Source organism: Manis pentadactyla, chromosome 2, assembly GCF_030020395.1.
Source record: "Manis pentadactyla isolate mManPen7 chromosome 2, mManPen7.hap1, whole genome shotgun sequence".
NCBI classification, from domain to species: domain Eukaryota; kingdom Metazoa; phylum Chordata; class Mammalia; order Pholidota; family Manidae; genus Manis; species Manis pentadactyla.
The window spans coordinates 87,892,035-87,914,595 of NC_080020.1; the positions used below are offsets into that span (position 1 = coordinate 87,892,035).

Genomic DNA, 22,561 nt, shown 5'->3' on the forward strand with positions numbered 1-22,561 from the left:
TAACCTCTCTTACCTTGGCCAAATTGGTGGGGCGCCTTGCAGCCCCGCGAAGACCTGCCACCAGAGCCTGGCGATAGATGGTTAGTCGCTACCTTCTGGAGAATTAAAGTCCCAGTTGGGTCTGGTCAGTGGGAACCCCCTTTCTATATCATGAGGGAGTTGCAACGGTCGTCCGTCAGCTCCAGGCACGTTCTTTCGCGCTTCCAGGAGGATCCTTTCTCTTTCTTCCGTGGTGAAGAGTACCTGTAAGAGCTGCTGACAATCATCCCAAGTGGGCTGGTGAGAGAACATCAGGGACTCTATCAGTCTCATTAGTCTCTGCGGTTCCTCTGAAAAAGGAGGGTGGTTAGCTTTCCAATTATATAAATCGGCAGAGGAGAATGGCCAGTATTGCAGAGGTTGGAAAGGCGGGTCTCCTTCCTCCCCGAGAATGGGGGCCCCATAAGACCTGAGGGGAAAAATACCTGATGGGTCCAATGCGGCCCCTCGGCGCCGCTGAGTTCTCTGGGCCGGTCCCGGAGCTGGCCCCGATGCCTCGGTACCAGAGGCTAGAGGCATCGGAGGTGCCGGGGCCTCGGGCGCCGGGGCAGAGGCAGGATGGTAAGGAGGGGGATCATCAACCATGAGCAAGTCTTGAGTGTCAGGGTGTAATTTGGTGGTCTCTTTCCCTTTTCCCCGAGGTTGAGCCTGAGCCAATAAGACTCGAGAGTTCGCTTTCTTTCGCACCCAGGGCTTTACCCAGGGCGGTGGATTTTCCACCAATTCTTGCCAGACCACAATGTAGGGCTGCTGATCCGGATGTCCCCGAGTTGAATTCTGGAAAACAATAGCTTTTACTGCAAGCAGAGTGGAGAGGTCAAAAGTCCCCTCCGGGGGCTATCTAACGTTAAAAGTGGGCCACTCGGAGGTACAGAAAGTCTGCCACAGCCCTTTTTTAACTTCTACCGACGTCATGCGCCCTTGCTCTCACTTCTGTCCAATGACCTAAAGTCAGGCTAAGGGGGGTCGTCACGGTCTGTCCCATTGCCAGTATAACAATTATTAGACACGTAAAGGACACATAAAACAGAGACACACAGAGATTAAACACACAGCGACCGCTTTTTGTCTTCCTCAGATTTCTGACCAAGAACCGGAAGGAATCAGTGGGCTGATACTCTCGGCGCCCAAAAACCAACCCTATCTCATCCGGTTCACTTTTGCGGAAAAACAGGTGGGAGGCCACCAGGTGTCCCCCAGGGTTGCAGCCTGCGGTGCTCCAAGTACGTCTACCGACCGCAGTCGCGACCCCTTACGGGACCGGGACGGCTGCCAGACAGAGGGTACCCTTTTCAGAACTCCGACCGGTCTCACTGAAAAGCAGAACAGAGAACACAGACAACTCAAGGCGCCACTAATCTTACCTCTTCCTCCAAGAACGGCTTCGGGAGTGAAGCGGGGTGAGCGCACGATCCCGGACGAGCCCCCAAATGTTGGATTCTCCCAGAGGAGGACGCCGCCCCAAATCACTCACGGAAGGCGTCTCTTGATGCAACAAGCAAGAGGAATTTATTCAGAGGCCAGCTAGCTGGGGTCCATGCATTAGCCCGACGCAGCGGGTCTCAGCGAGGACCCCGAACTCACAAAGCCAGAAGTTTTTATAGCATTTTCAAAGGGGCAGTATTTTCTACAGTCACAATACAGTGTTTTTTTTTTTCATAGACACATAAATTTTTGGCTGACGCCTCATCCTGGGGGTCTGATTAGATAAAATCACTTTCGGAATGTTTAGGGTGGTTCTAGCAAGATAAGCTTAACTGATTGAGGTTGGCTAACTAAAGGTCACTACAATTAACACTGGCTGACTAACTTGTTTTTCAAAGTTCTAGTAATTTTTCTCCTTCTAGGTTAGAAAATAGTGTTTGAGCCTTTAAGATGGCTGTGCTTATGCTAACTTTTGATTCTACAGGTTCTACACATGTAAGTGAAAAGTTGGACTAGATGTCCTTCAGGATCTTTCCAAGGCTAAGATTTTAAGATTCTTTTACAGTATGACAGTCGCTTTAATTATCATATTTAAAATAACAGATTCCATGTTACAGTGTTAACTCAAGCTTAAAAAAAAAAATTGCAGTATTAAATAGTTCCAAAAACACAGGAAAAACATTTCACTTGAAATTTTGCTATTTAAATGACACATCAAAGACAGAAACAAAAAATGCCAAGATAGAATTCTTTTTAGATCATGGTGAGATTCTTCTCAAGCTGAAGAACAGTTTCCTTAAGGGCAGAATCCTCTGCCCAGTTGGCTTTACTTCCCAAAATGAGGTTCTGTAATTAAAAAAAGTTTTTAATTAAAGTTATAAGTACTTTAAAAAATTTAACAAGATTTAAAAAAATTCTTTCACTGGCTCTCATCAAGTCTTTACTGAACAAGGAGTGAATATTTACTCTGTGATCAAGAGAAAAAATATTAATATATTCTTGTATCTCCATTTCCACTCTCACTAAGGCTTCAGCCTTGATCCCCATGATGGAAAGGAATATTTACATTGACTAAAACAATTTTTATGCTTCATCAGTTTTTGTGGATAGTTTTTAACCTATTAAGGATACTTGCAGTGGTATCCTTGATTAAAGGAAAAAGACTGCAGCTACTATTCTGAGTTCATTTTGCACTTCTCTGGTTAAAGAAAAATAAGCAATATGTCCTATTTGTATTTTTAAATCAAAATATTTATTTTACATATTTATTTTTAATGGAAGTATAGTTGATATAGAATATTACATTGGTTTAAGCATACAATATAGTGACTTAACAGTTATATACCTTATGAAATATATGTCCTATTCTAAAAAGAGGTAGAAGAAAAGCTTAGTTATCAGGACTTGCAAAGTTTCAATACCCTGAAAAAGGTGCAGAATATGTTTGTGGTAGACAACAGAGGAATGACTAGGGTCATAATTGATGAAAATTCTGGTCGTCATTCTTTGGAGAACTATGGCTCAATGATACTGAGTTACTAACTAAAATGCTGTTAAAACAGATTTTTAGAGTATAAGTGTGTTAGCCTGTTAAATATAAAAATACTAAAACTTTGGCCTCTATAAGGCATATTCTTGTTGTAAGTGAATGAAAGGTCATGTATACATAAATCTAGTCCTGTTTACAAAGGCAGGTAGAAGCAAGCAGTCAAGCGTGACTGAACCCATAAGAGCTGATCTTCCTTTAGGAATAGAGAGCTCCTAAAATGGCCAAAAGCTATGTTCTCTTTAGCAAAGCAATGAGTTCATTAAATCAAAATTAACACTAATTTAGGAGCTATGAAGAAAAATTAAGAAGTGCATAGTAATGGCATTTACTCAAAGCAGTAGGATGGAAAATATGCCAAAGAAATTTAAAATGATTCTGTACTCAGGATGCAATCCTCCACTGGAGGTTAGCTTAGGAGATTTCATCACTCCTAATCAAATCACTCAGTGCTACTAAAATGTAGACGTAAAACCTAAGGAAGAGTTTCTTACAGTGAGATGTAAGACCTCATATTCTATAAGGATATGCTTTACACATCACAGACATTTACTTATATATAGTAGGCAGTTTTAACTGTGTATCTTCATAATTGGAAATACGTAATATAAGTATTTCATCTCAACAGTTCCAGGGACATTTTGTAACTCAAAAAGTAGTGAAAAACCTCCAGAATAACAGAACACATAACATTTTTAAATTGATAATCTAATTACCAAAATTTACTGAGAATTTACTTGGACCAGCCACTATGCTAAACAGATTAACATCAATTACCTTCTTTAGCTTCATAACCACCCTTTCTAATAAGGAAACAGATGCTTAGAAAAATTAAATAATTTGCCCAAGGTCAGCAACTACTAAGTAGTAGGTAGGATCTTAACTCTAGATTCCTATAATCTCCATCCATGTTTTCTCCTACTTCCCAACTTAGAGTATAATGCTCTTTACCATTATACCATTCTGCCTCCACAGAGCTGCTAAAATCTTTCCATTTATAAATGCTTAAGGTCTAACCATAATGAGAAATCAAAGCCTTCAACATTAAAAACACATGAATTAAACACACAGATATATGTAAACATATCAATATTCGGTACTGAATTGAATATTTTGCCAAGATCAGAGAGTAACAAATTAAATCTGAAAGTAGTAGAAGCAATCATTTAAAAAAAGTTCTTTAAAACTTCGTTTCTAATATATATAAATCTTACCTGGAACACATGTTGAATAACTGTAGTAATCTGTATCTCCACCTGTAGATTTTCTTGTATGGTCTTTATCTTGTCTGAATTTTCCATACTGTCCAGCTCATCTTTCTGTTTGTTCTTTTCAGTCTGTATTTCTAAAAGCTTACTTTCTGAAGCTTGTTTTAATTCTATTAGGTTAAAAATAAAATAATATACTATACAGGACAACTCCTCCAAACAAGAATCTTGAAAAACTATGAAGCAGAACAGTTCCTGGTTATTTCAGTCAAGAGAAAATTTTTAATAAGCAGCAGTTTAGGGTACAATTCCACTTTGATCTAAAAATTATTCCCCTGTAAAAAATACCAATATTTAAATTATATACTTAGCAATGCTCTCCATGAAATGTTTAAGGGACATATGTATGAAAATGATAGCCATCTACAAATGTCTGAAGTGGCACCATGTCAAAGTATTTACTCTGAGTTGCCAAAAAAACAGGCAGGAGATACATGTAAGGAAATACTTTTTCCCCCTTTATTTGCAAAATGCAATATCAACAAGATAAATTTTCAATGAAAACTAAGAATCTCTTTCCCAGGGACAAACATCATCAACCATTTTTTTGGAGTTCCTGAAATGTTCTAAGAATCAAACCACTTGAAAATGTCAATGGGTTATGTCTCAGCACCTTGGTTCCTTAACAGTTATGTATCATAAGTAGGTTGGAATGCAATGGAAAAAAATTAAACATCCAAAGGGTGATTAAATCAGATGACCAAGACTACTAAATCTTGAGATTACTTACAAATAGGCAAATCTGTATAGTACTTAAAAACAATAAATCATGCCTCTACTATTAAATGAAAAAGCAGTTGATAACACAAAATAAAATGATGTCAGTTTTATAAGAAATAAGCACTGAAGATTACCTGTTGATGGTAAAACTGAAAGTTTAACTTTTCCTAGGTAAACTTTTTTGTTTACAAATTTTCTATAATGTGTATTACTTTTAAAATAAACATTTCAATAATTCCAGTGCAAAAAATCATTTCATAGTCATTAAGTTAAAAAAACTGTAGAACCATATGTATCGACTGATCATTTAAAAGTTACATACATACAAATATCGTTATATAGGTGTGGAAAAGGGCCTGGAATGATACATGCTTAACTGCAGTCACACAGGTAGAAGGCATCACTTTCACATAAACTGTTCTACATATAATTTGATTCCCCTCCCACAGATAAACTATTAACTTTGTGATTTCAAATTCTAAAACAAAAATCCATCCAGCAAAAAGCATTTTGTATACTAATTTTAAATTTTAAAAAGTCCAAAGTTTTAAGAAAATTTGAAAATTTAGAAACTTAAATTTCTCAGTAGCTTAGAGATCTGGCCTTATCAGTCTCCACAGTAATTGAAAATATGTTCTACAAGAAAAGTAAACAAAAAAAAATTGTTCTACATACGAAATCTCTTCTTTCTAATATCAAGCAGCTTTTCCTCCAAATCCCAAGATTCCTATTATTGGAAATAAAAAGATTTAACACATCATCAAAGAACATACCTATAATACTCAAATCAGTGAATTTTACTTATTAGTTTATCTTTTCTACAACTCCAGTTTTCAATTCCTTTATTTCCATACAAGAAAAGAAAGAGGACAGGTGAGAGGAAAAAACATGGCAATGTGATAAGTGTGGTGGAAATCTCTGCCCAAAACCACATATATTTTGAAAATATAGCAAATACAACTATTCCTAAAAAAGTGACCAGAAGTAAGAGTACACTAGCCAGTCTGTATCTGGGAGAAGTGAACATCTCATGGAAAACGGTAAAGTAAAAAAGCTGCAACCTGGCGGGGCCTGAGCACTCCCCTGACCCCAGCTCACCGGTGGAGGAAGAGAATCAGAGTGGGGAGAGAGTGGAAGCACAGGACTGCTAAATACCCAGCCCTAAAAATCTGCTCCGGGAGCACAGACCAACACCGGATGGTGTCTGGAGATTAGAGGGGCTGAAAACCAAAGGCAGAGACTAAGACTGTGAACAGCTTCTCACAAGCAGCTGCCCTGGGACAAAAGAAAAGCACCTGCTTTGAAAGACTTCTCAACAGTCAGAGGGCTGCTAAATGGGCAAGGCTCTAGAAGAAGGAATAGGTGGACAAAATCATCCCGGCACACCCAGTCCAGCAGTTTGGGAACTTTCAGGAGCTTCAGGTGCTCCATCCCCATGGTTGGCAATGCAGCCCCAAGGTCTCTCACCATGATAAGCAGCCTGCCACTCCTACCTCCTCACCAGCATCTGCACGCAAACCCACTGTCCCCGCCATTGCTGCAGAACAGGTGGAGGGCAACCCTGCCTAAAGCAACTACACCACTTAACAGAGGTGACTCCCTGTGCACGGCTAATTGGCCCTCACAGCAGAAACAGGTATGGCGACCAGGAAGCACGAAAGGGCTTCACCTTCCCAGAAAACACCTGTGGTGAACCCTGCCATCGCCAAGGCCAGCAGGGGGCAGCCCCACCCATGGCAGTTTAGGGGACTAACCCAGAGGCCACTCCCTGCGCACAGCTAACCAGCACAGACAGCAAGACAAGTACTGAGACCAGGAAGCTGGAAGGGACTTTGTCCTCCCAACTGACATCCACGTTACTCGCCTGCAACCACTCCCATCCCTCCAGGACTATGAAAAGGCAGAAGAACCTTGTTCACTCTGAAATCCGTCAAACACCAGTAAGAGGCTCGGTGAGACTGAGATCACCAAGCTTCCTGAAAAAGAATTCAAAATAAAAGTCATATGCATGATGATGGAGCTACAGAGAAATACTCAAGAGCTAAGGGACAAATTCAGGAGGGAGACAGACTCCTTAAAAAATACAGTAATTTAAATGAAACAAACAATGGAGGTATTTAAAAGCAGATTAGATGAGGTAGAGGAGAGAGTAAATGGAATAGAAATTAGAGAACAGGAATACAAAGAAGCTGAGGCAGAGAGAGAGAGAAAAAAGGATCTCTAGGAATGAAAGAATATTAAGACACCTGTGTGACCAATCCAAATGGAACAATATTCGCATAATAGGGGCACCCAAAGAAGAAGAGAGAAAAAGGGATAGAAAGTGTCTTTGAAGAAATAAATGTTGAAAACTTCCCCAAGCTGGGGAAAGAAACAGTCTCTCAATACCACGGGAGTCCACAGATCTCCCGACACAAGGGACCCAAGGAAGACAACACCAAGGCACATAATAATTAAAATGGCAAAGATCAAAGGCGACGACAGAGCATTAAAAGCAACCAGAGAGAGAAAAAAGATCACCTACAAAGGAAAACCCATCAGGCTATCATCAGACTTCTCAGCAGAAACCTTACAGGCCAGAAGGGAGTGGCATGATATATTCAATGCAATGAAAGAGAAGGGCCGAGAACCAAGAATACTGTACCCGGCAAGATGATCATTTAAATTGAAGGAAGGATTAAACAATTCTCAGATAAGCAAAAGTTGAGGGAATTTACCTTCCACAAACCATCTCTACAGTGTATTTTAAAGGGTCTGCTCTAGATGGAAGTGTGCCTAAGACTACATAGCTGTCACCAGAGAAAATAAAACCACAGCAAAGGAAGTACACCACCTAAAAACTAACCAAATCCAAAATTATACTAGCTAGCCACAAAGTCAGTCAAGGGATCACAGAGTACAGAATACAACACCTAACATATAAAGAGTGGAGGAGGAAGAAAAAGGAGGAGAAAAAAAGAACCTTTAGATTGTATTTGTAATAGCATACTAAGAGAGTTAAGTTAGACTTTTAGATAGGAAGGAAGTTAACCTTGAACCTTTGGTAACCACAAATCTAAAGCCTGCAATGGCAATAAGTACATACCTATTGATAATCACCCTAAATATAAATGTATTGAATGCACCAATCAAAAGACAGAGTTACAGAATGGATAAAAAAGCAAGACCCATCCATATGCTGCCTACAAGAGACACACTTCAAACCCAAAGGCATACACAGACTAAAAGTGAAGGGATGGGAAAAGATATTTTATGCAAACAACAGGGAGCAAAAAGCAGGAGTTGCAGTACTTGTATCAGATAAAATAGACTTCAAAACAAAGAAAGTAACATGACACAAAGAAGGACATTATATAAAGGAGTTAGTTCAACAAGATATAATCATTATAAATATCTATGCATCCAACATAGGAGCACCCAAATATATAGAACAAATACTAAAAGAATTAAAGGAGGAAATAGAATGCAATGCATTCATTTTTGGAGACTTAACACACCACTCATTCCAAAGGACAGATCAACCAGACAGAAAATAAATAAGGAGACAGAGGCACTGAACAACACAATAGAACAGATGGACCTAACAGACATCTATAGAACACTCCATGGAAAAGCAGAAGGATACACATTCTTCTGAGGTGCACATGGAACATTTTCCAGAATAGATCACATACTAGCCACAAAAAGAACCTGAGCAAATTCAAAAAGATTGAAATTCTACCAACCAACTTCTCAGATCACAAAGGAATGAAACTAGAAATAAACTGTACAAAGAAAACAAAAAGGCTCACAAACACATGGAGGCTTAACAACATGCTCCTAAATAATCAATGGATCAATAACCAAATTAAAACAGACATCAAGCAATATATGGAGACAAATGAAAACAACAGCTCAATGCCACAACTTCTGTGGGACACAGTGAAGGCACATCTAAGAGGAAAGTACACAGCAATCCAGGCCTATTTAAAGAAGGAAGAACAATCCCAAATGAACAGTCTAAACTCACAATTATTGAAACTGGAAAAGAAGAACAAGTGAGGCCAAAAATCAATAGGAGAGACATAACAAACATTACAGAATAAATAAATAAAATTGAGAAAAATTAAACAACTGAAAGAATTAATGAGTCCAAGAGCTGGTTCTTTGAAAAAATAAACAAAATAGATAAACCCCTAGCCAGACTTATTAAGAGAAACAAAAAGAATCTACACACATAAACAGAATCACAAATGAGAAAGGAAAAATCACTATGGACACCACAGAAATACAAAGAATTATTAGAGAATACTATGAAAAATTATTTGCTAACAAACTGGATAACCTAGAAGAAATGGACAACTTTCTAGAAAAATACAACCTTCCAAGGCTGACCAAGGAAGAAACAGAAAATCTGAAAAGACCAATTACCAGCAATGAAATTAAATCAGTAATCAAAAAATTACCCAAGAACAAAACCTCCATACCAGACGGCTTCACCGCTGAATTTTATCAGACATTTAGAACAGACATAATACCCATTCTCCTTAAAGTTTTCCAAAAAATAGAAGAGGGAATAGTTCCAAATTCATTCTATGAAGCCAGCATCACTCTTATACCAAAACCAGGCAAAGACACCACAAAAAAAGAAAACTAAAGACCAATATCCCTGATGAACATAGATACAAAAATATTCAACAAAATATTAGCAAACCAAATTCAAAAATACATCAAGAGGTTCATACATCATGATCAAGTGGGATTATCCCAGGGATGCAAGGAAGGTACAACATTCGAAATCCATCACATCTTCCATTTGTCAATAAAAAGAAGGAGAAAAAGCAATAATCACATGATCATCTCCATAGAAGCTGAAAAAGCATTTGACAAAATTCAACACCCATTCATGATAAAAACTCTCAACAAAATGGGTACAGAGGGCAAGTACCTCAATATAACAAAGGCCATATACACCAAACCCACAGCCAACATCATACTTAACAGTGAGAAGCTGAAAGCTTTTCTTCTAAGATCAGGAACAAGACAAGGATGCCCACAACCGCAACTTCTATTCAACATAGTTCTGGGGGTCCACGCAACAGCAATCAGACAAAACAAAGAAATAAAAGGCATCCACATAGGTAAAGAAGAAGTTAAACTGTCATTGTTTGCAGATGACATGATATTGTACATAAAAAACCCTAAAGAATCCACTCCAAAACTACAAGAATATTTGAATTCAGCAAAGTTGCAGGATACAAAATTAATACACAGAAATCTGTAGCATTCCTATACACTAACAATGAACTAACAGAAAGAGAAATTAGGAAAACAATTCCATTCACAACTGCATCAAAAAGAATAAAATGCCTAGGAATAAACCTAACCAAGGAAGGGTAAGACCTATACCGTGAAAACTACAAGACACACTTAAGAGAAATTAAAGAGGACACTAATAAATGGAAATGTATCCCATGCTCTTGGGTAGAAAGAATTATATTGTCAAAATGGCCATCCTCCCTAAAGCAATCTACAGGTTCAAAGCAATCCTTATCAAAGTACCGACAGTGATCTTCAACGAACTTGAACAAATTGTTTTAAAATTCAAATGGAGCCACAAAAGAGCTGAATAGCCAAAGCAATCCTGAGAAGGAAGAATAAAGCAGGGAGTTATGGTCCCCAACTTCAAGCTCTACTACAAAGCCACAGTAATCAAGACAATTTAGTATTGGCACAAGAACAGCCCCATAGATCAATGGAACAGAATACAGAGCCCAGATATAAACCCAACCATATATGGTCAATTAATATATGATAAAGGAGTCCTGGACATACAATGGGGAAATGACAGCCTCTTCAACAGCTGGTTTTGGCAAAACTGGACAGCTACATGTAAGAGAATGAAACAGGATAACTGTCTAACTCTATACACAAAAGTAAACTCGAAATAGATCAAAGACCTGAATGTAAGGCATGACACCACAAAACTCTTACAAGAAAATACAGGTAAAACTCTCTTGAATATACAATGAGCAACTTTTTCATGAACATATCTCCTCAGGCAAGGGCAACAAAAGCAAAAATGAACAAGTGGTACTATATCAAACTAAAAAACTTTTGTACAGCAAAGGACACCATCAGTAGAACAAAAAGGCATCCTACAGTATGGGAGAATATATTCATAAATGACATATCCGATAAGGGGTAGACACCAAATTGTATAAAGAGCTTATGCACCTCAACAGACAAAAAGCAAATAATCCAATTAAAAAATGGGCAGAGGATCTGAACAGAACCTTCTCCAAAGAAGAAATTCAGATGGCCAACAGGCACATGAAAATATGCTCCACATAGCTAATCATCAGAGAAATGCAAATTAAAACCACAATGTATCACCTCACACCAGTTAGGATGGCTAACATCCAAAAGACAAACAACAACAAATGTTGGCGAGGATGTGGAGAAAGGGGAACCCTCCTACACTGCTGGTGGGAATGTAAATTAGTTCAACCATTGTGGAAAGCAGTATGGAGGTTCCTCAGAAAACTCAAAATAGAAATACCATTTGACCCAGGAATTCCACTCCTAGGAATTTATCCTAAGAATGCAGCAGCCCAATTTGAAAAGGACATATGCACCCCTATTTTTATCACAGCACTATTTACAATAGCCAAGAAATGGAAGCAACCTAAGTGTCCTTCAGTAGATGAATGGATAAAGAAGAGGTGGTACATATGCACTATGGAATATTATTCAGCATAAGAAGAAAACAAATCCTACCATTTGCAACAACATGGGTGGAGCTAGAAGGTGTTATGCTCAGTGAAATAAGCCAGGTGGAGAAAGATAAGTATCAAATGATTTCATTCATCTGTGGAGTATAACAACAAAGCAAAAACTGAAGGAACAAAACAGCAGCAGAATCACAGAACCCAAGAATGGACTAACAGTTACCAAAGGGAAAGGGACTCGGGAGGATGGGTGGGAAGGGAGGGATAAGGGGAAAAAGGGGGCATTATGATAGCACACATAATGTAGTGGGGGCGGGGGGTACATGGGAAAGGCAGTATATACAGAGAAGACAAGTAATGATTCTATAGCATCTTACTACGCTGATGGACAGTGACTGTAATGGGGTATGTGGGAGGGACTTGATAATAGGGGGAGTCTAGTAAGGGGTTTAAATCCAAAATATATAAAGATCTCACACACCTCAAGAACAAAGAGGCAAATAACCCGAATAAAAAATGGGCAGAGGATCTGAACAGACAGTTCTCCAGAGAAGAAATTCAGATGGCCAACAGGCACATGAAAATATGCTCCACATAGCTAATCATCAGAGAAATGCAAATTAAAACCACAGTGAGATATCACCTAACACCAGTTAGGATGGCCAACATCCAAAAGACAAACAGCAACAAATGTTGGTGAGGATGAGGAGAATGGGGAACCCTCCTACACTGGTGGTGGGAATGTAAATTAGTTCAGCCATTATGGAAAGCAGTATGGAGGTTCCTCAAAAAACTCAAAATAGAAATACCATTTGACCCAGGAATTCCACTCCTAGGAATTTACCCTAAGAATGCAGCAGCCCAGTTTGAAAAAGACAGATGCACCCCTATGTTTATTGCAGCACTATTTACAATAGCCAAGAAATGGAAACAATGTATGTGTCCATCATTAGGCGAATGGATAAAGAAGAGGTGGTACATATACACAATGGAATATGATTCAGCCTTAAAAATAAAACAGATCCTACTATTTGCAACAACATGGATGGAGCTAGAGGGTATTATGCTCAGTGAAATAAGCCAGGTGGAAAGACAAGTACCAAATGATGTCCCTCATTTGTGGAGCATAACAACAAAGCAAAACTGAAGGAACAAAACAGCAGCAGACTCACAGACTCCAAGAAGGGACTAGTGGTTACCAAAGGGGAGGGAGAAGGGGATTGAGGGGTATTATGATTAGTGCACATAATATGGGGGAGCATGGCAAAGGAAGTATAGCACAGAGAAGAGAAGTAATGACTCTACAGCATCTAAGTATGCTATGGACAGTGACTGTAATGGGGTATGTGGTGGGGACTTGATAATAGGGGGAATGTAGTAACCACAATGTTCCTCATGTGACACCCGAGCATAAAATTGTATATCAATGATACCTTAAAAAAAAAATCCAAAAATAATAATAAAAAAAAGAGAGAGAGGACAGTCACTTAACTGTTAAGTAGGTAATTACCACAATTCATCAGAAATAATGGAATTTTGAAAAAGAGAAAACTTGAGGTCCGTGAATTCAAACCATACCACTCCCTCTGGGTAATTCTATTTAACCACATACAATACTGTTATGAGCAAGGAAGTGTTACTGAAATCATGAGAATGCATAAGCAGCCCAAAGTGTGAAGTTACCTGCTGTGATTTCATTACTAATTTATTTAGCTTTAATACATGTTCCATGTTATCCATGAGCACACTAAAAAGGAATAAAAAATAATGGCTTGTTAACCTTAGTCATAAGATAATAGCTCTCACTAATAAAGGTATGGATTAGTATATGTTTACTTTCATTCAATTCTCTGTACACTTCAATGAAAGCAATCATTTAACAAAATAAATTCAGAAAAGTCTGATGTAAATGAAATTTCTGTTTAGAAATATTTCATCAATGTCAAATTTAACCATGTAGAAACATTTCTAAAAATCTGTATTTAGGTAGAAAAATGCCCTAATAACTTGCTAATAAGATGGTTTTTTTTGAAATAGACTTTATTTTCTGGGACATTTTTAGGTTCACACCAAAACTGATTGGAAGGTAAGACCATATACCCACTGTCCCCACATATGCACAGCCTTTCCCATCACCAGCACTCCCCACCAGACTGGTCCATTTGTTACAAAAGAACTTACATCTGACATCTCATTATCATCCAAATTCCATAGCCCACACTGGGGTTCACTCTTGGTGGTGTATATTCTATGGATTTTGACAAATGGATAATGACATGTATCCACCATTATAGTATTGTACAGGATAGTTTCAATGAATAAGCTACTTTTTAATCCCCATTTCTCCAACAAATATTTCTGAGTTCCTAGTATAGGTGAAGAACTGTGCCAGGTATCAGGAATGTAAAACAGAGTACACATAGTACTTGTTTTCAAAGAGGAAAGAATCTGGTGGATGAGAAAAACAAATCCACAACCACAGTATAGTTTCATTACAATCAGTAATGGATATGAACCACTGAGAGTTGTGCACAGAGTGGAACAAGGGAAACCCTTGAATCTTAATGAATGTGAAGTAATTACCCAGATTAAATAGTCTGGTATGGCTGGAGCAGAAGAGTGTGCAATAAGACTGAGAAAGAACAGAAGTTCTCATACTTCTAAGTGCCACAATCACTTGGGAGGCTTGTTAAATGTGTATTACCAGCTCCACCCCACCCCTTCAGAGATTCTCACTCAGTATAGTGTGGGATGGGACTAGCAATGTGATCACCATGATACTAATTATTATGATAATCAGCCAAGCATGAGAAACCCTGTAGAAGGAATTTACTGGGGAGACTGAAAAGGGGGAATCTTTGCACAGACCTAGGAGAGCTGAACTCATTTTCTACTAGTTCCAGCTGTACTTGGCTCTAAACTTTAAAACATGCTAAAGGATATTGCCTCAGCCTTTCTGTTGTCTTTGGGTGTCAATATGATGACTGTCCTGTACCCCTTTATCTCAAAAATGTTTTAAGCTCTCCTTTTGTGGGGGAGCAATAGTTAGCCCAAACTCAGATTTTAGAATTTATATAATCCTGGAGTTAAGTGAAAAATGGGGAGAATGCCTATCAGTCTGGACTAAGACTGGGGAGGTGCCTAGATCTATCTTCACACTTTTCTGGGGCTAATGGTAGGGGATATTTTTTTTAGCATGACATTTTTAAAGTTTTGGGAGATAAGATTACAGGTAAGGACCCTGAGCCCAGATACTTAGGACCAGAATACAGAGGACCTTGCCTGCCAGTCTTTATTTTTTAATCCTTGGCAAATTGTTCAACATACCTAAGCTCATTTCAGCCACTGAAAAATGAGTATACCTCCTATCTCACTGGGTTATCGCTGGATTAAAAGAGGTAAAACGGCTTCTGTTTTTTAGGAAGTACTAAACAAAAGTTAACTTTTAACTTTTAAAATTTTGTTAAAATATAAACTTCAGTATTTTTTAGATATAAAAAATATTTCCATTGCTTCTAAAGTTTGCAATACAAATGAGATGCCAACAGAACTATATAGTTGTTGCAATGCTAAGAAGGGCCTACAAAAATTCCAACACTTTCTTATTCTCCAGACAAAGGTGGTTGGCAGTGACAGTTGATTTAAAAAAAAAAATCGAAACTTATAGTCATTCTGCAGATATCCTTCTTACTCCTATCCTTACCAAATCCAGAAAAATAAAAAAGTACCTACTTATTCTTGATGTTAATTTTCTCCAGATATTTTTTAAGTGCAGTTGAAAGTTGCATCCTTTGAGAGAAAAAAGTATGTTATAAAACATGGATAACATTTATAATACATTGAAAAGGAAATTTTAAATGACAGGATTGATTTTTATTCAGTATAACATAAAACATCAGCAGGTTTTTAAGTGCTGTATGGGAAAATCTTTGATAAAGAAGTCCCAGAAATATGAAATAACACCAAGATAGATAGGGCTGTTGCTTGTGGCTCTACATTGGCAGGCTGTGGGGTGGAGAAGACCTGAAATCCAGCCCGAGCTTTGCTCTCCAAGCCCTCTATCTTGGTGCATGCCTGGAAGGAAGCATTAAACATTAAGGCACTACAGAGATCAGAAGAGGCCTGATGTGGATAGTTAGGGGAATACAAAGCCATACCTGACTGTAAACTTTAAAAAATTACTACTAAATTCAAATAGCTAATAAGTAATAATAAAAGGGGAATCAACTCAGCAGCATTAGTCATTTCTTCCCCTCTGCCACACACAAAAAAATCTGCTTCATTAAAAAGAAATAATAGCTCTGAAGTTACCTTAGTTAAAAAATATGATCTATATAATGAGCCAACATATGAGATGAGGGATAAAAGTTCATTGCTAGAAGCAATTAAAAGATCTTTATTTTCAATTAAATATGTGACGAATTTCATCTGGGAAGTCCAGAAATACAAGGAAGTAATTTATGACTCATTCACTTAAGTGAGGCTATTAATGCAGACCACAGAGACCATGTGTCTTATTAACAGTTATATACCAGGACCTAGCAGAAATCTTAGGACATGGTGAGCACTCTCCTATTTGTTGAATAAATTTTAAAATACAGATGCAAAACCTATAATTGAAAATACATTTGACTCAATGACAATTCTTTAACTAGATTAAGAGTTACTGGAATAAATGAATCCATGTAATTCTTTCAAACACCAAAAGAGATTTAACCTCACACTTCTATTGTCTGGATGGGCATTTCCTTATTAAACTTTCTAATGTAACTTTTTCAAATTAAGATAATAATGATGTAACTTTTCTCTCAGGGTTCAAAATTTTTGTGATATTATCTAACCATCATTTTGCTTGATTAATTCATTTAGACCAGTTAAAATATTCCCTCTGCCTCACATCATACCCATTTTCATTCAGTTCACAATGCGTATACCTAAAGTGTAATAATTACCTGTCTAATGTAAACTTTTTCATTTCAAAAGCAATTTTCACCTCTTCAATTTCATTTTCCAGGTCTTCAATTTTACTATAAAAAAAGCATGAACAAAAGATTTTAGCAGCATCAGAAGAAGTCACTATTGAAATAAATATATAAACCTTTGAAAAAAATGAAATGCCTCTAAGTAGAAGTATTCTAAAGGCTCACCACACCAATGCATTTACAGATTTGGTAAACTGATGCCTCCTAAGGTACTTTTTGCTATCTTGTTAAGGGGGGGATGCCAAAAGTGTTATCTTTCATGTACATACATGTAAGTCTATATCCCATACCAACAACTTCTCAATACATTCATCATAAATTACTTGAGAAAAAAAGAAGATATTATCAAATGGAAAATATGATTTAAATCTTAATTAGAATGACAAATAAAAGCTTAAAATATGACATACGCTTCAATCTGCTTTTCTTGCATGATTTGTTCTGGAGTTTTTTCTTCATCTACAAATTAATAATTTGTATCATTTTAGAACAGTGCTATCAGAAACATAATGTAAACCAAAAATGCAAACTAAATATGTAATTCTTAATTTCTAGTTTCCACATTAGAAAAGAAACAAGATGATTTTAAGATAGTTTATCTAACAGATTCAAAACATTATCATTTCAAAATGTAATTAATTTAAAATTACTAATGAAATATTTCACAATCTTTTCTTCTGTGCATATTTTACATCAACAGCCCCCCCTTTTTTATTAAGGTATGATATACAATCTTATGAAGGTTTCACATGAGCAAAATTGTGGTTTCAACATTCACCCATGTTATCAAGTCTCCCCTCATGCCATTTCAGTCACTGTCCATCAGCGTAGTAAGATGCTAGAGTCACTACTTGTCTACTCTGTCTATACTGCCTTCCCTGTGATCCACCTACATTATGTGTACTAATCACAATGTTCCTTAATCCCCTTCTATCCTCCCACTCATCCTCCCCAACCCCTTCCCTCTGGTAACCACTAGTCCCTTCTTGGAGTCTGTGATTCTGCTGCTGTTTTGTCCCTTCAGTTTTGCTTTGTTGTTATACTCCACAAATGAGTGAAATCATTTGGTACTTGTCTTTCTCCACCTGGCTTATTTCACTGAACATAATACCCTCTAGCTCCATCCGTGTTGTCATTGACAGCCCTTCTTAACGAAGACTAACCACATTTCAAGTGTTCAATAGTCAAGTGGATCTAGTGGCTACCATACTGGACAGAGTAGTTATAGAATGATAGAAAATAAAAGGGAGTAATAAATGAACAAGATTACTGTCAAAACAAACCCAACTGTCTATATATATATATATATATATTAGCCTGGAAATTAATATTTAAAAATACCACGTATGACTGCATTCAAAACATGAGAAATGCTTAAGGATAAATTTAACAAAATATGCATATGACCTCTACACTGAACACTACCAAATATCAAAATGGAAAGATATACCATGTACATGCATCAGGAGAATACTGCTAATATAACAATTTCTCCTAAATTGATTTATAGATCCTAATCAAATTCCAGTCAAAAATTGTTTTCTTTTCCTGTGGAAATTGACAAGCTGATTTTAAAATGCGTATAGAAACATAAAGGATCTATAACAGTCAAAACAATTCTGACAAAGCAGAACAAAGTTGGGGAGTACTTACAGCTGATATCGTAATTGAGATAGGATGGTATTATTTTAAGTATAGATAAAAACCTCAAGAGAACAGGGCACAGAGCCAAGAAACAGACCTACACATAAACAATGGAGAAAGGAAAGTCTTTTTAACTAACAGGGCTAGAAAATTTAGACTTTCATATGGAAAAAAATGAACCTTGACCCTTAGCTTAAAAAAACACAAAAATTAACTCAAAAAGGATCACAGACCTGAATGTTAAAACTAAAACCATAAACCTAGAACAAAACATAGGGGAAAATCTTTGTGACCTTGAAATATCACAATTTCTTAAATCGGACTCAAAAATCACAAACTACAAAAGAAAAAAATTGACAATAGCACTTCATCAAAATTAATGCCTTCTGGTCCTCAAAAGACAGTTAATAAAAAGGCAAGCAACAAAGTAGGAAAGAATGTCTGCCAGGTAAATATATCTGAAAAAGGACTGTATTCATTTATAAACAAAAAACTCTTAAACTCAGCAAGATTAACAATTAAGAAATGGTCAAAGATTTGAACTTTTACTTCATAAAAGTAGACATATAAATTGCCAAGAGGCCCATGAAAAGATACTCAACATCATTAGTTATCAGCAAAATGTAAATTAAAACCATGAGATTCAACTAGTACTTATTAGAATGGCTAAAATTTAAAAAGACTGACAGTACCAAGTTTTGGAGTGGATATTTGAGAAGTGGAAATCTCATTCACTGCTGGAGGGAATGTACTGCAATGGTATAACGATTTTAGCTGTTTTGTACTTTCTTAAAAAGTTAAACATGTATTTCTCATATGACTTGTAATTTCACTTTTAGGTAGTTAACCAAGAGAAATGAAAAAAATGAAGTCTATGAAAAGACACGTGCAAATGACAGATGTCCACAGCAGCTTTATTTATAATGAGCAAAAGTGGCCAACAATTCAATGTACCTCAATAGGTGCATGGATAAACAAACTGTAGTATAGTCATCATGAAATATATGCCACAATAAAAAGGAATGAATTACTGAAATAAACAACACAAATGAATCACAAAAATACTACACTATGCCAAAGCAGCCACACACATTGGGAGTGACTATGAACAGGCATCAGGTTTCTCTGTAGGGTGAGTCTGAAAATCACATGGGTTCAGTGAAGTGACTAAGACATTTATGAGGCAACTCAGTTTTTCCACAGTTCTTGATTCAACCTAACATATTACATGGTTTTATTTTTAAGCATAATTCACAGAGAAATAAAGAATCACCGAAACTTATCTTTGTGACCCAAGGGCTTATAAATCAGGTGGCAGTAGGTGGTTATTATTTAGAAGGGCTAAACCCATTATTTTACTACTCTTTTAGTCCCTGAGACTTCTGGATTAATAATTTTAAAAGATAAAATTTAACTTTTTCTGTGTTTAGAATTGAAAATTGTCACTTATGTCTTTAAGCTTATATCCCTTCTGTGATTTATTCCTACACTGCAGTGTTCCTCAAAGTATAGGTCTCAGATAACTTTAATAATCACCTGATTTGCTAATTTAATTTTCAAGTTGTTGATGACTGCAAGTTCTATGATTCTTCAACCCACAGGGATTTCTCAATTCTCTGATAGAACTTAATTGTCTTGCATTGTTAGTTAGTTGTTTTTTATCTATTTCCTGAATCCCTAAAAGTTCCTGAGGGCTAGGGCTCAAGCCTGCTCTTTGTCTTAAGTGGTATAGTATTGCATTAGGCTGCCACTCCCATTCCCTAAATAAATAATTTATTGTAAAGTTGATTTTCTTTTCCCCAAATTACTGTTCATCATTAAACTCATAAAACCTTATCTGAAAATGAAAATACTTACTTGCATCGATCATTGATTTATATTCCAAAAGCTGTTGTTTCGTTTGTGCTCTCAGCCTGAATAAAGACAGTTATCTCTTTACTAAAGTCTTACTCATTAGAATATGATAAACCAACTCATTTTTTTCAGAAGCTGATGTATCAAACTAAGTGTAAATAAAACTCAGCATCCTCTTCCATTTTGGCCTGTATTATTTCAAATGGGCATAAAGAACTTTACGGCATCAGAGGAAGGCAGAACATGGAATACAGTGGGAAAAACAGCATCTGTGAGGAAAAGTTAAAAATTTGATTTTTAAATTTATTCTTAATGGGGCTTAATGACAACTGCTACACAATGAAATAGATCAAAATGGTGAAACCTGCAAACACTGTAATGAGATATAATTGTAACAAACTCAGGAGATACAGAAAAACAACAAAGATATTAATTCTGGGATAAGTAATTCATGGAGTTTCTTAGTTGTCCTATGGTTCTACTTAATTCAAAATGATACATGAAGGAAGTAGAAAAGCTAGAGGTAAAATCCTAATTAGTTACTAGGTTGTACTTAAAAGATATTTCACATTTACTTTGTAGTTTCATAAACTGTTTGCTTTGTTATTTTGAGACCTACTTAAGTAGTTAAGGAACATTAGCCAAATTTCTCAAGTTCCATGGCGTAAGTTTCTTGATATGAAATTCCCAATGAAAAGAACAAATTCTTAAGAGTTTTAAGTAGGCTAACATTTTATAACACCCAGTGAAAGAATAGTTACTTTTTAGCTGAAAGGGAATAGGACATCTCATATCTTTAATATTTTAGTATTTTGTACTGTACATAGGAGGAATTTTTAAAGTGAGATTGTGAGGTTTATTATTAGCCAAGGCCTTTCAAAGCAGTAATGAAGCTAAAATGGTTAGTGTTTATCCCGCCCCCCCCCACACACAAAAAACCCCTTGTTATGGTTTAGAAGTCTGCAAACTTCTTCTGTGAAGGACCCAACAGCAAGTATTTTAGGCTTTGTGAATGGCATGTTCTCTCCTGCAGCTACTCAACTCAGCCCTGTGGCAGTTGTGTTCCAAAAAACCACTTCAGGGCACTGAAATTTGAATTTTCTATAATTTTCACGTGTTTTTAAAATTCTTCTTGTTATTTTTTTCCTTAATTACCTAAAGACAGAAAAACTATTCTTAGCTTGGGGGGTCACACAAAATAGCCAGTAAGGGGTGGATTTGTCCCAGGGCCTTAGTCTGCACACTAGTTTATCAGAGCTATGTCCCTTCTCAACAAATTTTCCCCTAGCAATTGCTTAGTGTAAAGGTACAAACATCGCTCTCTTGGTAGAAAATGTAACATGAAGCTTCTAGATTGAAAACGGTCTACGAAGGAAAGGGGCGGGCAACCGCCTCCAGTAGCTCAGGGCTTGGATGTACCCCACAACCTGCTGAAAAATCAGGGTCCCAGAGCGTAGAGATAAGAAAGGGAGGGGAAAACTGCAGCTCTAAAGACCCTAAGGGCCCTGAGCACTGTGCTAAACGCTTGCCCCAGAGTATCTCCTTTAACCCCCAGAGCAACTCTGCTAGGAGTGCGTCGTTTTCCTCTTCTTTTCGAAAATGAAGAATGGGGTTTCTAGAAGTTAACTGAATGATGCAGTCACGCAGCCATTAAGTGACCAAGCGTAACTTCGAAGCATTCTGGACATTCTGATCATTCTGAGCAATGGGCAGAGCTCTTGGCCATGACGCCCACTCGGTTCCGGCCGAACGGGCCAGAGGGAACAACCTGAGCAGCAGGGTCGTGCGGTCCTCGGGACGCGCCGCCTCGGCGCCGGCGACCTGGGGCGGCCCGCCTTCCCCTCCTGAATCCGCCGGCTCGGTGACTGGCTCCTCGGATGGCTTCTCCATTCTGGCTCACTCCAAGGGCTACCACTTCGCGAGGCCAGACGCGGGCTCGGCACCGCTCTTCCCGCCACTACCTTGGTTCCCGGAAGAGGCCGGAGAACTGTCGCGTCCGGGCCCCGCCCCTTCCGCCCCGGTCACGCCCCGGGCTCCAGTTGCCATGGCTACCGCTCACCTTATCCTGGGTGGACTAGTTGAAATCCTTACAGACCACTAGTAAAGAGTTGAAAGAACTCTTAGGTGTCAATCTGTCAAGCTCTGGGTTAGGGTATGGGCTACCAGCATTTGGGACACTCCCCAGCCCCCGGGAAACTGGCGGGGGAAAACCCCAACCTAAAGGGTCATTCGGCCTTGGCGCTGGGCCAGGGGATCTCTGCAATGGCCGTTTCTTTTTTTTTTTGTCTTTTTTTTTATTGTGGAAAAATACACGTAAAATAAAATTTACCATCTTAACCATTTTTTAAGTGTACAATTCAGTAGTTTTAAACA

The 22,561-nt window shown here is 37.7% G+C and overlaps 1 protein-coding gene across 1 annotated transcript; it reads right to left on the bottom strand.

Moving 5' to 3' along the window:
* Positions 1-1,954: 1,954 nt before the first annotated feature.
* On the bottom strand, positions 1,955-22,178 carry CENPH (centromere protein H). The gene is made up of 9 exons (XM_036887821.2): positions 21,957-22,178; positions 20,192-20,247; positions 17,101-17,149; positions 16,661-16,735; positions 15,441-15,497; positions 13,392-13,455; positions 5,674-5,725; positions 4,225-4,388; positions 1,955-2,310 (listed from the first exon to the last, which is right to left on the bottom strand). The coding sequence occupies exons 1-9, from the start codon at positions 22,076-22,078 to the stop codon at positions 2,218-2,220; spliced, it is 732 nt and encodes a 243-aa protein (XP_036743716.1). The 5' UTR covers positions 22,079-22,178; the 3' UTR covers positions 1,955-2,217.
* Between the last annotated feature and the right edge of the window lie 383 nt (positions 22,179-22,561).

Excerpts from the sequence above, each read along its gene's own strand:
- CENPH (XM_036887821.2), bottom strand. The coding sequence starts at position 22,078 with ATGGAGAAGCCATCCGAGGAGCCAGTCACCGAGCCGGCGGATTCAGGA. Across the intron at positions 20,248-21,956 it reads CGCACGACCCTGCTGCTCAG|GCTGAGAGCACAAACGAAAC; the intron begins GTTGTTCCCTCT and ends GTCTTTATTCAG. Across the intron at positions 5,726-13,391 it reads TAGTAATGAAATCACAGCAG|GAATCTTGGGATTTGGAGGA; the intron begins GTAACTTCACAC and ends TTCCAATAATAG.